A 17,075-nucleotide genomic window follows, 5' to 3' on the forward strand; every position below is an offset into this window, starting at 1 on the left:
GGAAGCTCCGCTGTTACTGGTCTCTCCACCAGCCTGGAGTGAACACTGCTGCTGTTCCACTGACTTTTGTAAAGGACCGGAGTTTTTTATCACCCGACCGTCCTTATCTGGTGAGATAATACAACGAGAGCCCTTGGAATGAAATTGTATTCCGCCTGCTGCATGGCTATTATCAACGTTTTATGTGATTTGCGTTACAATTGATAGAAATATACGCATGTCAGATATGGAGAGGGCTTGCTATCTATTGTGTTGTTTGATTTGGTTATGATTTAATGACATGCGGGAGAACGCCAAGTGTTGCCCAGGCAGGATATTCTGGGGTCGCTGATAGTTCTCTATCTATACGGGCAGATATCGCCAATCATTAGTGTCATTTTAATCCATTTAATGTCAATCACAGTGATACAGGTGAAACATAACTTCTGATATTGATCAGTCTTCAACTTTTTTTTCTTTTTTTTTGCCGTTGGCCTGTTCATCCATGAAACAGGCTATGGGCTATAGCATAAGCTGCATATTATTTATAATTATATAGGCCTATATGGCCCTATATGCGCTACTTCGTAACACATTAGATTATATATATATTTTTTATTTTGTTTTTAATAAATAACAAAAATACTTTTTGACAAAACATGTCAGGTGCTCACAACAAAGAAGTGAATGATTATATTTAGTGGTGTTTTTGAACGGAGCTCCATATTTCAATAATGATGTTTCTAATGTGTTTATCTGATGTTATTATTTTTCACAGGTCAGGAATCTTCTTATTTTGCCCCCTTTTCACAGTTTCCAAGAGTCATCAAAATGTATCTATCCTCCAACCAGTCCCCTTATCATGCACATGACACCGGGAACTACATGCACCCCTCGGCCAGCTCTCCGGTCTACGTGCCCACCACCAGGGTGCCCCCCATGCTCTCCACGCTGCCCTACCTGCAGACATGCGACTCGCCCCACCAGTCCCACTCCCACGGGGGGCTCGGCGGCGGGCACCACGGGTGGCTCCAGGCCCAGGCGGCCACGGACAGCAGCGCCTCCTTCGCCCCCAGCAGCCCTCACCCACCGCCGGGGTTCTCCTACTCGCACAGCCCGCCCGTCAGCACCAACACCGGCCGGGACGCGACCTCCTACCAGAACCCGCTGGTGCTCAGCAACGGCGGCAGGGCCGACCACCAGTACGGTGGCGCGCTGGTGCGAGGGTCCTATTCGAGCCCGTACGCGTACATGAGCCCGGAGATGGCGACCTCCTGGTCGCCCGCGGGACACTTCGAGAGCGGGATGATCAGCCTGCAAGGACGGCAAGGGGGCCTGTCTGGGAGACGCCTGGACAGTCTGGGTATGTTTTTTGCCTTTAATCCCAACTCTTTCAGTGCCATGCTTATTTATGGAATTTTGGTTCTGAGTGCCACAACCAAAATTAATTGTAAAAAAAAAAGTGCTTAGGAGCCGAGATACAGCCTTTTTCAGTAAAAAGTTAAACAAGAAGTGAAATGGAAAATGACGTATTTGACGTATTGTGGCACTGAAAGACACACACAGAGGCGTCATTTCGTAAAAATAAATAAAAATAGAGGGTGGCAAAAAGTGACAAAATAGCAGACCTACAAGCTTGTAGATCTGCTATTTTTTTTAAAGAGAAGAAAATAATAGTTTTTTTTTGTTGTTGCCTGTAATGACATGCCCAAAATAGGAAGGCCAGTTTTAAAGTGATTATAATGGTTGCAGAAAGAAATAGAAATAGAAATAAAATACCTGAATTTTTAGGTTAAATGTGAAAGCTAGGGGGTGGCCATAGCCATCCACTGGAACCCCAAATGACGCCCCCGAACACACACCACTGACAGCAGAAACGACTTCAGAATGTTAGCAACTTGTTCATTTTATGGTCAAGGCCATAAATATCATTGAGCTATATTTGATAAATGAAATTATAATTTTGCAATTGAAATAATAGTAGCTCATTTAGCCATGTATAGCCTAATCATTTTCTGGATGGTGTTTTATGGCTGTGGAAATAATAGGATAATATTCGTTAAGGGTATTCATATCCATTCATTTAATATGCATGTATTTATTATTTATTTTAAATATAGGCCTATGCTTTTTAAACATTTGCTAGGTAGCCTATACGGCATTCGTTTAGCAAGGGTCGGGAGGGCCAAGTTATAGGCCTGTGTGGGAACATGCTATTGTGGTGCTGACTCTAAAGTTATTTATTGTAGCTGGTCATTGACAGGACTTACAAACAATGGTCTATACTTGTGCCAAGGTTCAAGAAGACGTGATTCAATCAAACTTAAAACAATCTGACATGGAATTTAGACAAAGACAATACACATTCTTTAGAAGAGAGGGTCGCTAAATCCAATCAATTAGAATGCTAATTTAATCTCCGCAACAGTCCAATGTTTTGATGATGAGAGTTCAATACACTTCAATACACACTAGAAAGAACAACACTGTCAAGCCCATTGACTGCAAACAGAAAGAGCCATGGCCTGAATAATCAGCAGTTATCACCTGATCAGACTGGAAAGGTCCCAAATGCTTTGAAATGTGTGCGCGGTGGGTTTAAGCCTTTTAAAGACGCCGACATGTTTCTTGTGAAGTTGACTTCTGGAAAGTGTTAAAAAAAAACGATCGTTTTAATAGGACATAAATAATTGCCGTATAGGCCTAATTGATCAAGCGTTTCATCCAGACAGTTCAGCCGCATGCTCGAGTTTGTTGATTTGGCCATGAAGTAATGGGCTATATTTCACACCTCATGGAGACAAATTAGGCTAATCATGATTGAATTGTTTTTGTCTTTTAGCTACCCTGTTTGTCTGTCTGATATGGGTCATATTTAGGCCTATAAACAAATTATTAGATTATATATAGATTCATTGACACATGCGAGAAAAAAAAGAATAAGCATGTAATGTACCCTGTTCGTTGTTATTTACGTTGCTTATCGCTAATCCATTATGATTTGTAAACAATTAGTAGGCTACATAAATAAGTCAAAATACATCAAAACAGCCTAAAAACAAAACAAAATGAGTATTAATGTTGTAGGCCTATCAATATGCCCCCACGCTGTCTCTGTCCCTTAATGGAAGGATTAGGAATTTGGGCAATTAATGTTAGGAGTCCGTCGCGTGTCAGAGCCGTGATGGATGCAGGGACCCCTGGATCATTGAGGCTGATAAGAGCCCCATTGACATTCCACCCGGGCTGCGACCCTCTCCTCTCCTCTCCGCCATCCACCCAGCCTGTCTCCGTATTGATTCATCCGGGGGTTTGATCTCTGCATGCTCATCAGAGGATGTGGGGGGGGGGGGGATTAGGGCGGGGAATTCCTCCCTTGAAACGAACTCCAAAAAGCGTCAATTGACGGGTTATTCATCACGCAGTGGCGGTTAACCAAGACCACTCAATCCACTCATCAGTTGAAGAAAATTTCAATTAAAAAAAAAGGTCATTTAGGTATTATTAGGCTGTTGGATACGCCGTTGGATGTATTATTATTATTATTTACAATGCTTATGGCCTATTAGGCTGCTTATTATTAATTGTAATGCATTTTGTAATATATATATTTGTGATTATTAATCGTGTTATATTTTCCCATATTTCAGAGCTGATGGAGGAGTTTCCCGGCGAGGGACGTGAGTGTGTAAACTGCGGCTCCATCTCCACGCCGCTGTGGAGGAGAGACGGTACAGGACACTACCTGTGCAACGCATGCGGCCTTTACCACAAGATGAACGGGATCAACCGTCCGCTCATCAAACCACAGAAACGCCTGGTAAGATAAAGCTGTTGGTTAGATAGAGCAGTGGTTCTCAACCCTTTCAGGCTGTGACCCCCAAAATAATCATATTTGACAATTAAGCACCCTGACAAGCACTTAATTGTAGGAGTTGAGGCATTACATTTAGTTTTACTCTGTTCAGCAGATAAATATTGTGAAAATAGCAGACCTACATAAGCTCACAATGTTCTCATTGCCTTGTAGATGTCTATTTTGACATGTTTTGCCTCTTTCTTATATAATTGGACAATTTGGCCAATGTTTGACCAGTTTATTTTTTTATTTTATTAAAAAGGTCTTAAAAGTCCTTAAATTGTCACCCCCCCCCCCAAATCATGTGGGGACCCCCCTGGGGGTCCAGACCCACAGGTTGAGAACCACTGAGTTTGGCTATGGAAAATCAATATGGAACTTTTGGTCACATGCAGCTGATTAGGCTATAGTCCTAAACTATACACTGTAGGCATATAGGTTTGGGGACCAATGTTAAGGGCCATTCACATTGAGCACTATAACTATGACAATAACTATAACTATATCGTTCACCATTGTTTATATTTTTTCATAGTTGGTGTGAACTCTGCCATCTACTTGACTTAGAACGATTTTTAAACCTATATTTTTATAGTTATATAGTTATAGCTGTATAGTGCTCAGTGTGAATGGCCCTTATACCATGCTTTAGAGTTTCGTTTGAAAACAAGGCTATTATGGAGAAAACTATCGTTTTCTGTCAGAAGTTTGAAAAAAGAGCAGAGTAGTCTGGTTAAATAAAGGTAAATAAATAAATCATATTTTTATACTTTGTCTTAGTGTATAAGCAAAAGAGAGAGGAAGGGAGGGCGGCCTCTCAAGGCCTCCTCACGGCTGTATGATTTCCCAGGAAAGCAGCTGTGTGTCTCCATATCTGTTCCACCACGAGGGCACTTCTCTCTCTTTCTCTGTTTTTATTTGTCCTTCTGTGACCTTGCCCTTGGACCGGCCGTTTTTAGACAAGGCCCTGGCTGCGAGAAAGCACGTGACTAGAGTAGGCTACTGTATCGTGTTCAAGTGTCGTTTGTTTTTCCAATCTGGGGGGGTGTTGTTACAGCAGCACATTTTGAAAGACATTAAGCTGCTAATTTGCTTATACTGTATCTTTGGAAACGCATAATAATAATAATATTTGTTATTATAATGATAATAGCCTAAATAATTATAATAATAATTCGGGTGTTATTAGCTTTTTATTATTATTACCCTATCATTATTAGCCTGTATTATTATTATTACATTACATTTTTTATTTGTATTGTTTTTCCCGAACCGCACAGGTGGCAACCTTCTGCATTTTACATTTATACCTATCAGGAACAAAAATAGGTTGCTTCATGGCAAAAGTTTTTTTTTTAAATAATAATAATAATATATGTTTTGTATGAGAAAAACAAAACATTGTGGGTCCCAGGCAAACCAAAAGTCGACAGAATCAGAATGTTTTTTATTGCCAGGTATGTTTGCACATGTGACAAACACTTAGTAACAGTGAATCGATGTCTTTCCTTACCTGCAGCAGACCACATCTCGCAGGGCTGGCCTCTGTTGCACCAACTGCCACACCAGCACCACCACACTGTGGAGACGCAACGCCGAGGGGGAGCCCGTCTGCAACGCCTGTGGGCTCTACATGAAACTGCATGGGGTAGGTTTGATTGATTGATTGATTTAATATTTTATTTACAAATTCTTAAAAGTACAGCAGTCAAGTTAAAAATAAGCCAAAGGCTTGTTTTCATTGTGGTCCATCAAACATTCAACACTCAAACAACTGGACAACACAACACACTCAGAGTTACACTCAGATGAAAACAATTGAGATTATTTATGAATTCATGAATTTAATTTGTCTTTGATCCATGTTTTGTCATTGTGTTGTTTCATTTTTTTAGCATCCCATTGCAGTGCATAAAGGAGCTAAATGTAAATCATATTTTACCGGTAGCTTACAGCACATTATCTGGAATGCAATGTTGCTTATCCTCAATGCCACAACTTGAGTAAATACAATTTCCTCGACACTGATAATTATCTGATTTTGGCACAAACCCTTTTACTTTCTCAGCACATGGCTTCAGCACTGCACTTTGGTTGCATAATACACAGTAAAATCCTTAGTGTTCATTTAAATTTACACTCAAAATATTGCTCTGTAGATGTCTAAGAACTGACGCTTATTCCACAATTGCACTTGTAAGCCACACTGAACAAGAGCATCAGTAAAAAAATGTAAAAATGTAAAAGACATGGAGCACAATTATTGCTCTTCTGAACTGTGTCTTCTCATGTAGCCTCTATGTGAAGAAAAGCTTGTGAGAGCCTTACAGTAAGTGAGCAGCTCATTATTTGCCAAGCGTAAAAAGCCCTCCAAGGGCATTGTGGTCATTGTTATCAGGGCGAATGTTGTGGGAGGGGAGGTTGCCGGGGTTGTCATGACACTGTGGGCCTCTGTCATATGTATACTATCAAGGACCGTGAGGCGCATGGCGCTAATTTGTGTTCCTCTCCTCCACCCAGGTGGCCAGGCCCCTAGCCATGAAGAAAGAGAGCATTCAGACAAGGAAACGCAAACCCAAGATGCCCAAAAACAAAACCTCCACAGGTGCGGAAAATAGATAGGGATATAATAGTATAATGTATACACTCTATGTGTGTGTGTGTGTGTGTGTGTGTGTGTGTGTGTGTGTGTGTGTGTGCGTGTGCGTGTGCGTGTGTATGTGTATGTGTATGTGTGGTTGCATTCATTGATAGCTATGATGGAAGAGCAAATAATACAAAATGTAACAATGCCATTTTTTCTCCTGTCACTCACTTTACTGTTGTTTATCCCTGCCTCTCTCCCTCCATCCATCCATCAGGAGGATCCACTTCTAACACCAGCTCTCCGTCATCTCTGTCGGTCTCAGAACACGCCTCCACCATTAAGAGTGAACCCAGCATGGCTCCATCACCTTACGCTGGCCAGACTGTCACATCTGTCACTCAGGTAAAAACAACAGCACCCTATTTGTCAAAACACCTGTCAATCAGATCACTATGGTCCCTGTCCTTTGGAAGGTAAAGAAAGTACATTTAAATCATCCCCAAACATTTAACTTCAATAAGGGAAAATATTGGCAGTTATTACCTCAGAATAGATCGGTAATACCTTTTCCCGATGGTGGATCATTTCTTTTTGGAGAGGGAATTATTGAATTCCTTTGGTTATAGTGACAGAACATTTTAATTTAATCACATCAGTGAGTCATGTGCAGATGTAATGCCAATGTAAGTGTATGTGTGCATATCCCTATGCATGTGTGTAAATATAAATCCTATATACTTAGTTGAGCAGTGTCCCCCAGGGCTCTATACTTAAATAACTGATCTACAAGGCAAGCTGGAAAGTGATGCCTTGTGAGCTTGTAGATCTGCTATTTTTACCGAATGTTCGCCCCAAAATAGGGACGCTATAGAGTTCATGTGGTCAAGTCAAGGTTCTGTGACAATATGCAAATGAATATAGCGAAAAGGTTGGTTATGATGTTCAGATTCTTTCCTTCATATACAGCGAAACATGTTTAACATTGATCCCTCTCTCTGTTTCACCCTTCAGACGTCCTCTCAGTTAGACAGTACTGGATCAGGACATGTGGACATTAAGTACGAGGACTATCCCTTTACCCCGACCTCCATTGCTGCACAGAACTCCTGGTGTGCTCTGTCTCAAGCATGAGGACATCCTTCCATAATCCCCAGCCTATGGAACTCTGCTCCGCCATACAGCATAAAAACACTACCATGCCTGGACCACACTGTAATGGCGTAGCCATTTTAGAGGTTCCTACATCTTGCAACTACGGTGCATTACTACTCCAGGAATTTACTGAAACTTTTCCCAGATCTGGTTGGTATCGAGGTATAATGCAGCAGCAGTTAAGCATGTAAATAGCAGGACTTACATAATGATGGTTAGATCTGTACATGGCTGTTGTGAACACTTGGGCAACTTGGCCTTAACTGACCTTAACCCATCTCCTCTGGTCGAGAGGAGAACCATAAGTTGTTGAGCCCCAACAATGCACAGGATTCAGCCAGAACAGAAGTTAACTGAAGCACAGCTCGCCCGGACCAAACCATAGCTTACAAGGACACAGGGTATTTGGCCTGCAGTCATATGAACATTTGACTGTATATGATCCTGTTGACCACTGCACGCCTACAGTGACAGCTCACTGAGAGGGTAAAAGGGCAAAGGGCAAGGACAGCAAATGCTAAAAGGTGGACGCCCTGCTCTCCTCAATTCAGATGCAAGCAGGAGACGGCTCACTCAAAGCAAACCGAGCTGGGACAACAAAGACTGTTGACGAGAACTACCTATTACTGATGGACCAAACGTGAAAGCAATCAAGTGGAATGTATTGAGGTGATACAGTAAAAAATGCTTTTTATGGGTGATAATTGAAGTTATTTTAAGGCTTTTTTTAATTATTGTTTATGTTATCATCATCAGCATTCGTAGACATCTCCGGCAAAGTTATCCTCTGTGTTTTCAGAAAGATAATCAGCAATTTACCATGTTATCAACATGACAGAGTACTAGAAAACCCACAGAAAATACCTATTTTATTACTGCTGAACACGACTCATTACAGACGCGTAGATGATTAACCTTTATAGACACATTATTTATGTTGAGATAAGGACAGTTAAAGTCATCATGAACAGTAAAGCCAGCCAGTTAAAACCTACAGACCACTCTTCCATTTTAGTATGGCCCCTATTCTCAACTGTGGTCCCGCGAAGCCTCAGTAAACAGACATTAATTTTGACCTGGCAAATCAGGTGAATAGAAAAAACTAGCTTTGGGTGCCCAGAGTTGAGAACCACTGGTTTTAAACTACTGTAATAAGCATAGATTTCCTTTTAAGTGATTCATTTTCAGTATTTTTAATTTCACAGTCCACTGGCAGAAAGGTTTTGTGATTCAGAGGTCACGATTACATATCACAAGCTTATCACAGTTGTATTCTGTATTCTGTTTTAACTTTAGACATAAAGTGCAATGACCAAAAATTGAAGACAAAGAAAAGAAGAGTGTGTAATTATTCTAAATATATGTTAATCTAATTTTATTGCCTGTATTTCTTGATGCATAAGGGAATTGTATTTTATTTTTATGAATTTTCTTGGTTGAATGGATAAACTTAGCCTCTCAATCTCATCTGTTCTGTTGTTGTGTTTTTTGCAATGCTCTTTTGAAATCTGTTCAGGTTAATAAACTGATTCATGACATTTGACATTCTGATTTGGCAAATTAATCTTCAATACCACCATTCCATGTAAACAGAAAATCAAAGCCTGTGTGTCCCCTCAGTCCTTGCCAAGATAACTTCAGCATGTGCAGATGAACTTATTCCTTCTTTTAGGAAATCTGATTTCATGTCTTGAATGTGGGCAAACAGGTTCAGTTGTAGAACTGTGGATATTAGGTTATTTCCAACTGCTTGGCACATCCTGCCTACTATTTACTGTACAAACAGGAGTGTGAAAAGCATATCATATTATATTTTGGCTTAATTGCAAAAAAAACTCTTAAGAATGCATCAATTTCTCACTCTGGCCCATGTTGAATGTTACATCAACATATTGGTATTGTGTGTGTGTGTGTGCGTGCGTGCGTGCGTGCGTGTGTGTGTGTGTGTGTGTGTGTGTCTGTAAGCAATGCGTGTGTTGTTTCTGTGTCTATGAGTGAGGTGGGTGTGACCTCTCGCTGGTTGCTCAAGCCAAGCCTAGGCACTGTCGACCAAAGGTTACGTTCCAACTCTGCTTTATGGTGGCCGGGTCCAGGACCCGACTGGCACGGGCGGGCCAGTCAGGTGCAGGGTGGTGCTGATGATGATGGTGGGGGGGGGGGGGGGGGGGGGGGGGGGGCGGTTACAAACCTGTCAGCAACAAGGCTGCTGCTTTACTGCTCCCATGGCGACATACAGGCACCGCTGTACCAACAACGCTCTTTTTTTTTATGACCGTTGGCCAAGTTGTTGGTGCCGTCTTATCTGTCTGCTGGGAGAGCGCTCCTCCTGTACACTGTAAAATTCTGAGCGTCAGTTCAACTCTTGAGAGTGTGCAAATCTGATTTTACTGTGTAAAAGATGTGCTCTCTATGGCGTAATTGGCCTAATATTCCTCTGGACTCACTGAAGTGTATGACAAGCGGAACCATTTGAGGCAGCTAGGGCTTGGACACGGGAGGAAAGAAACTAATTACCAAGTATATACATATTACGTACTTGTGCTTTTGTGAGCATATTCTAGAATTAGCCATTCTAACTTCAGCTAAGTAGATTCTTTATGACATAAGGTACTCAACTACTGTACTTTTGAAAGGAAAGAATTACAGTGGAGCTTACCATGGCCAAATCAGGATATTCCGTTTAAGTAACCCTAGCCCTCTTTTCCACCATAAGTGATGTTTGAGAAAATAAAAGATATTCACTACTTTGTAGACTAGATTTGTTAGTAGGATTTATTCATATTGAAATGGTTACACGTTAGGATGACCCATTGGCCCTTTCACAGCGATCATCAAACAAAGTAAGTGTGATTCAGAGTGGATACTTTTGCACTTTTACTTGGGTATTGTTTTCGACACGAAACATTTTAATTCTTGACATTTTACTACTTGAGTAATATTTAAGTCAAGTAACAGCACATCTTCTTGAGTGGAATATTTTAGTATTCTTTCCATCCCTGGGTTTGGATTAATGACAACACTGAGGGACACATTTTTATGTATATATTTCTTTTTTTTATTATTTATTATCCCTAAATAGGGATGCCAGCTTGAATGTGGTTAAAATCCACAGTTATCCTGGCGGATTGTAAATGTTATGTATACTGGCAGCAAACTATTTATTGCCATGTTATTTATAGCCATGGCATAGCAGGGCAGGTTGTTCTAAGTGCTAAACAGAGCTCCTCCTCTACACAGATTCAATCAGCAGCCCTTCAAGTTGCATTTACATTCAATTGCGTTCATCAGGACTCCAACACAGTAGAAACCTCTGGAGTGTGACTGGTAGGGGGGGGGGGGATGCTAGAGCGAGCAGGGTGGGCTGTGGGGGTGAGGGCAGAGATGTTATCTCACAAAACCAGCTGTACCTTCGTCGGGGGTTTACAGACCTCTCTGTTGTGTTTCTTTTGGGGGGGGACACCCACATTTTGCAATGATAATTTTAAAGGCATTTCTTCATTTTAAAATCAAAAGTGACAGGAGACAGAGGAGAGGTCATCATGACAGAGGAGAAGTCATGAGCCTAATAACTGAGCCTTGTGACGTCACAGTTATTGGGTCCGCGCCTAGTGGTTCATGGTGATTGAGCCACCAGGTCATGCAGAAGGGACACGCATTTTCCCAAATAACCTTACTACCACATTTTCCCACACCATCGTGTGAGCTAAATTAATAACAACGCATGTTTGTCTTTCCTTTTGGTTGCAGGGATTTGGAGAGGCTGTTGCATCATAGTCTTCTGGTGCTGGGGTCCTGAGGATACTGCTTGTTTATGTAAACAGGGATTGACTACGATAGATCTGGGACACATGAACACAATTAACTCCCTGGTGAAATAAAAACCTGGCAGCAGAGAGAACTAGAGATAATAATGATAATAACTTGAATTTATTTAGCGCCTTTCAAAAATCCAAGGAAGCTTTACAATTACAGAAATAAACAAACTATTTGCCAAAAGCCTGAGTAAACAAGTGTCTCTTCAGTGCGGACTTGAAAGAGTCCAAAGTTGGCGTCTGGCGAATCTCCATGGGGAGAGAGTTCCAAAGGGCAAGGGCTGCCACACTGAAAGCTCTATCGCTGAGGGTCCGCTCGAAGATGAAGAACTGGTGTTCCATCGAGTTGACCATTGCAGCCGTGTAACTTGGCAACTAAACAGAGTAATACTAGTCTGACAACATAGTCACACAAAGTGTCTACTTTAATGCATATTTAGCTGTTATAAAGGCCGTAAAAATGAACCCATAAGTGTTCAGAAATCAGTGGTGTCATAACAATGCACTCATGTAAAAATATATGCCATTTCTCCAGAATAATTATTATCTATACTGAAAATTCCAAAGGCTTATGTTTGGATCAGTGCCATACTTGGAAAAGCACTGCCTTAAGCTTCCTCTCTTCTTTGAGGCTCCTTGTTTTGATTAGCTCTTTTGGCTAAGATTGTTTTCAGGACATTAAAATGATATATAATGTTTTTATTTGGGACAAAATTCTCTGTCACAAAGCAGACGTTGCATGTTTGTCTCTTTGAGTTAACGTATTGCAGCTTACTTTAAAATGAAATTCAGGTGTAGCACTGTACCACCCCTACTGGATCTAGAGTTTTGTTCTTTAAAAAGTAGATATGGGGAGCTTGCAAGTACTGCCTTAAAATGCAGAGCATTCCCAGAGAGGGTGAAAAAAGCAGAGTGGTTACTGGTTACATGGCTCATATACATCTAGATCTGTGGTCCCTATGTTATGTTATTTTCCCTGATTGTCCTTGTAGCTACATTTCATCTTGTCTTTAGCCTCAGCTGTTTCTGCCACAGGCGTGTAATTTACTATGGTTAGGTTAAGTAGGCTAAAGCATCTATTTGGTGTGACAGCCCATGCTGAGGGCGAAAAAAAACCTTGCTTGTGATTTAGACCCAAAAGCATCAAGGCAGGGGTCAGACCGGTGTCAAGGCCAGGGTGATTGTTCAGTTGATGCAATAATTCTTGAGGTTTCAGTGTGTCAGAGCGCCATGTCCCCTATAATCCATCCTTCAAGAGAACAGAATCTCCCTGTCTCCGTCTCTCTCCCTCTCTCTCTCTCTCTCTCTCTCTCTCTCTCTCTCTCTCTCTCTCTCTCTCTCTCTCGTTTGTGTGTTTGGATGCACAAGCGTTCAAGCGTATCCTTTCGTGTGTGTGCATTATTTCTCCATTGTGTTTTTTTTTTGTATGCAAGTATTATATTGTGTAAGTGTGTGCGGCTGTACGTGTGCGTGTTTGTACAGGAGTCAAGACAGCTGAACAACTTAACCAAAACAAAAAAATATACATTGTTTTGAAAAACTCCAAAGGAAAGTACTGAAACCTTTGAGTCTAAGTATAGATACTGTACTCCGTCAAATATTACTCTACTAACAACTACTTCAGTATTCAAAATACAAAGTGTAATTTCAATATAAATGCATTTCTTTATTAAATTGCAGACCCAAGTGATGTGACAAGTTGTAAGCTTGTAGATCAGCTATTTTCACTTTATTTTAAATAGGGCATAAGGGGATAAGGATCATTTCTTTTTTTTATTCCTAGAAATGTAGTGGAGTCAAAAGTATAAAATATTTGCCTTGGAAATGTAGTGGTATATAGTATTAAAAAAAACGAATACTCAAATGAAGCACAGAAATGTTTTACTTAAGTACAGTACTCACACAAATGTACTTTTTTACTGTCCACCACAGGGCCAGTGACAGCATCAGGGGCCGTGGCGGCTAATAGTGAGAAATGGTTCTTTCTCTTTTGTCTCTGGGCTGCAGACAGGTTTCCCAGGGTTTCACTCTTCCCCCACTCTATACAATCATTCCCTCCATCATCACTCGAAAACAGGATATTGTCTTGAAATGTACTGTTTCTGCTAGAGCGAATGCATTTTGTGTGTGTGTGTGCGTGCGTGCGTGCGTGCGTGCGTGCGTGCGTGCGTGCGTGCGTGCGTGCGTGCGTGCGTGCGTGCGTGCGTGCGTGCGTGCGTGCGTGCGTGCGTGCGTGTGCATGCGTGCGTCCATGTGTGTGTGTGTGTGTGTGTGTGTGTGTGTGTGTGTGTGTGTGTGTGTATGTACAGCATGTGTATCCGATCCAGTGTGTGTGTGTGTGTGTGTGTGTGTGTGTGTGTGTGTGTGTGTGTGTGTGTGTGTGTGTGTGTGTGTGTGTGTGTGTGTGTGTGTGTGTGTGTATGTACAGCACATGTGTATCCGATCCAGTGTGTGTGTGTGTGTGTGTGTGTGTGTGTGTGTGTGTGTGTGTGTGTGTGTGTGTGTGTGTGTGTGTGTGTGTGTATGTGTGTGTGTGTGTGTGTGTGTGTGTGTGTGTGTGTGTGTGTGTGTGTGTGTGTGTGTGTGTGTGTGTGTGTGTGTGTGTACACGCGTGCGTCAGAGAGAGTAAGAGAGTGTGTGTGACGGCGGTGGCAGGGAGGGTAGCGTGGCCATTTATTCAAGTAATACGCAGCCTTTAAATCAAAACTTCCGCCAGCTGTCTGCTCAGTGATTCTCCCAAAGGCCCCGTACATCGCTCTCTATGACAGGAGGAGGAAAAAAATGTACGTGTGGTGTGTGTGTGTGTGCCTTGTACTGTATTTGTGTCTGAAAAAATGGTGAGCGGGTTGACGGAGTGTTAAAGTGTGTGTACTGTAGGCCTATGTATTGTGGCAGCAGCCCCGTGCAAAGCAACAATACATAAAACATGGGAGACATGAGTCACAACGTATACGACAAAGGCAGTTTTTGTTCTAAACAGTGTGGGGAAAAGTTGTATTAATGGGGAGGGGGGGGATACAAAGTAAGCTTCTTCCTGAATCAAGGTACCTCTCCCCCAGGGTCAGAGGTCATCACAACAAGACGTGGGGCGGCACATGACGGTTCATCTTCGGACCTTTATGTAACCAGAGAAGGTCAGTCGAGCGGGGATGATCTTCTATAACAACGCCCCCGCTTTGCACTCGCTCTGTTGTGCATTATTCACAAAGTGGGAGCTGTCCAGTACAACCAGGCTTCAAGCGCACGACTACCGAAGAATGCTACGGGGATGACTTGTTTTTGTAGGCCCACCCGGAAGTTACCACTGCCATGGGATCACATTGGATATTTCCAATGGAATTTATGCACTGGATTTATTTACAAACATAAGCTCTGTAGCAAACAAAGCATTAAAGTATGATATCCACTGGTAATACTTTTTTGTGATTTTTGCTGTGTTATTCATGTTGTAAAACAAGAAGTGAAACAGATGTGAACCAGACCTTATTTTCTACATAAATCAAAAACCCTATGGTGAAAATTCATTCACTTTTCATGGAGGACACAAAATTTTGCCTGCAGCACAAATGACCATCCTCCCAGATCTGTTAGCACTGAAAGGTTGTTCAATCTTGTCGGTTCAACCACACACACACACACACACACACACACACACACACACACACACACACACACACACACACACACACACACACACACACACACACACACACACACACACACACACACACACACACACACACACACACACACACACACACACACACACACACACACACACACACACACACAAATGCATGCATTAGCAGCTATATGCCAAGTGTGGGGTGGGACAGAGGCAGTCAACAGGGGGGCATGCTGTATGTAAGTATGTGGCCATCAGGTTTCACCACAGGACCACCATTATATTGTGATTTACTGTTATGAGCTCTTCTGCATGGGAACGACTGTTTTTAATAACGAGAACAAACATCACTTCTTGACCACAGTAAGCCTAGTGTCCCCATTGCAAATATTTCAAAAAGTACATTTATGAGCTCACAATGCATTGTGAGTCTGACGGGTTGTGCTTGTAGATCTGCTATCTTTGCTATTTGTTGTGAGCAGGTAGTTGTACCATGGGACAGGGCTCTTCTATTATACTCTGAAGCAGTTACGTGGAATGGGTTACTTGCAAGCCTTAGTCAATTAGCTCAATTTTTACTTCAAGTTCTCAATAGAGCTGGCTGAATTGCAGGTGGACATAATTATAACCATCAATTAATTGAATTGAGCAGGTTCTATTTGTAGCCATGTTGTTCTTTGCCATTTTAACGGTCTACATGAGTGGGGTTCTTAATCTCTAATTGCTCCCCTGATTGCTAAATATGACCACCTCAGCTGGGTCAAGCTGAAAAATAGTTTCCCCTGTTGGAATCATTCACAGTCTTTATTATTATTATAAACAGCACCATAAGTTATGGTCCATAACCTCCAATATCAACCTTTGAAAAGAAAATGCAGTCGCTATGTAGCTTATTTTATATTTTAGGTCAAAATGTATAGGCCTAATTAGAATACTACAATCCATCTGTGTTGTCTAGAAAGATGTAGTAAAAAGAATTGTAAACTTTTGTCATGATAACAGAATTTGTGACACAAGTTTGAAATCTGCATTATAAGCAACACAATACAGAGATACATTACAATATCCACAATCCCTCAACACTCTGCTCAGCTGCTCAGAATGCTCATTTGTTAATTGCATGGGCTGCTTTCTCTAGAGTTGAATCTATTCTTTTTCTATGGCTTATCGTGCATATTGTATTGTATTTTGCATATTGCCTATTCTATTGCATTCCTTGGCCCCCGTATCGCTGCTTGCAGCTATATTTATTATTGATTTAATTTTTCTGTTTGTCTCTGCTACAACAAATTGCACTTAGTAAACACCACACATTTGTAACACCAACTTTTTTGTGTTTTATCCTTTTGACAGATATGTACTTTTAAGTTCATGTAGCCTATGGCAATAAAAACATAATTCGGTCAGTAAAACAATTACAGAAACAAGTTGACATTTACAGTTATAATTTCAAATAATAATTATAAAAAATATGTCATGAAACCTTTTTTTTATCATGTATCACCACTTTTTAAAAAAAAGTCAAAATAAAATAGAAAATTGGGACATGCGCTGGTGTGTGCGTGTCCATGCATGGATGCATTCATGCATGCATGCGTGTGCTGTTTCAAGCAGACGTGCATGTCACCCAGGGCCACAGCAAGTGTAGAGCAACAAAACACACCACACCTCCAAGAAAACAGCCTTGTCAGTGCAAAGGTCAAGGAACATGCAGGGCAAAGGCTGCAATACAACAAGGGCCTCATAGAGTAAAGTACATGTAGCACACGCACACGCACACACACACGCACACGCACACGCACGCACGCACACGCACACACACACACACACACACACACACACACACACACACACACACACACACACACACACACACACACACACACACACACACACACACACACACACACACACACACACACACACTTGCTCAGCTACATGGGCAATTGGCTCACTGGCAGGTGTTAAATTACTCTGTATTGTTTTAATAAAATTAATTGACCATAGGCTAGTTTATGGGATCATTTTACACTGTCATAAACTACTTCTCTGTGATGTTCA

At 41.5% G+C, this 17,075-nt stretch overlaps 1 protein-coding gene across 1 annotated transcript; it reads left to right on the plus strand.

Moving 5' to 3' along the window:
* Positions 1-810: 810 nt before the first annotated feature.
* gata5 (GATA binding protein 5) lies at positions 811-7,556 on the plus strand (the record flags this gene model as incomplete). Its single annotated transcript, XM_080445822.1, has 6 exons — positions 811-1,342; positions 3,630-3,799; positions 5,358-5,486; positions 6,359-6,443; positions 6,700-6,827; positions 7,437-7,556. 6 exons carry the CDS (start codon positions 811-813, stop codon positions 7,554-7,556), a joined length of 1,164 nt encoding a protein of 387 aa, XP_080301948.1.
* Positions 7,557-17,075: the final 9,519 nt, after the last annotated feature.

This window comes from Gymnoscopelus braueri (assembly GCF_963280865.1).
Source record: "Gymnoscopelus braueri genome assembly, chromosome: 12".
Classification (NCBI taxonomy): Eukaryota; Metazoa; Chordata; class Actinopteri; order Myctophiformes; family Myctophidae; genus Gymnoscopelus; species Gymnoscopelus braueri.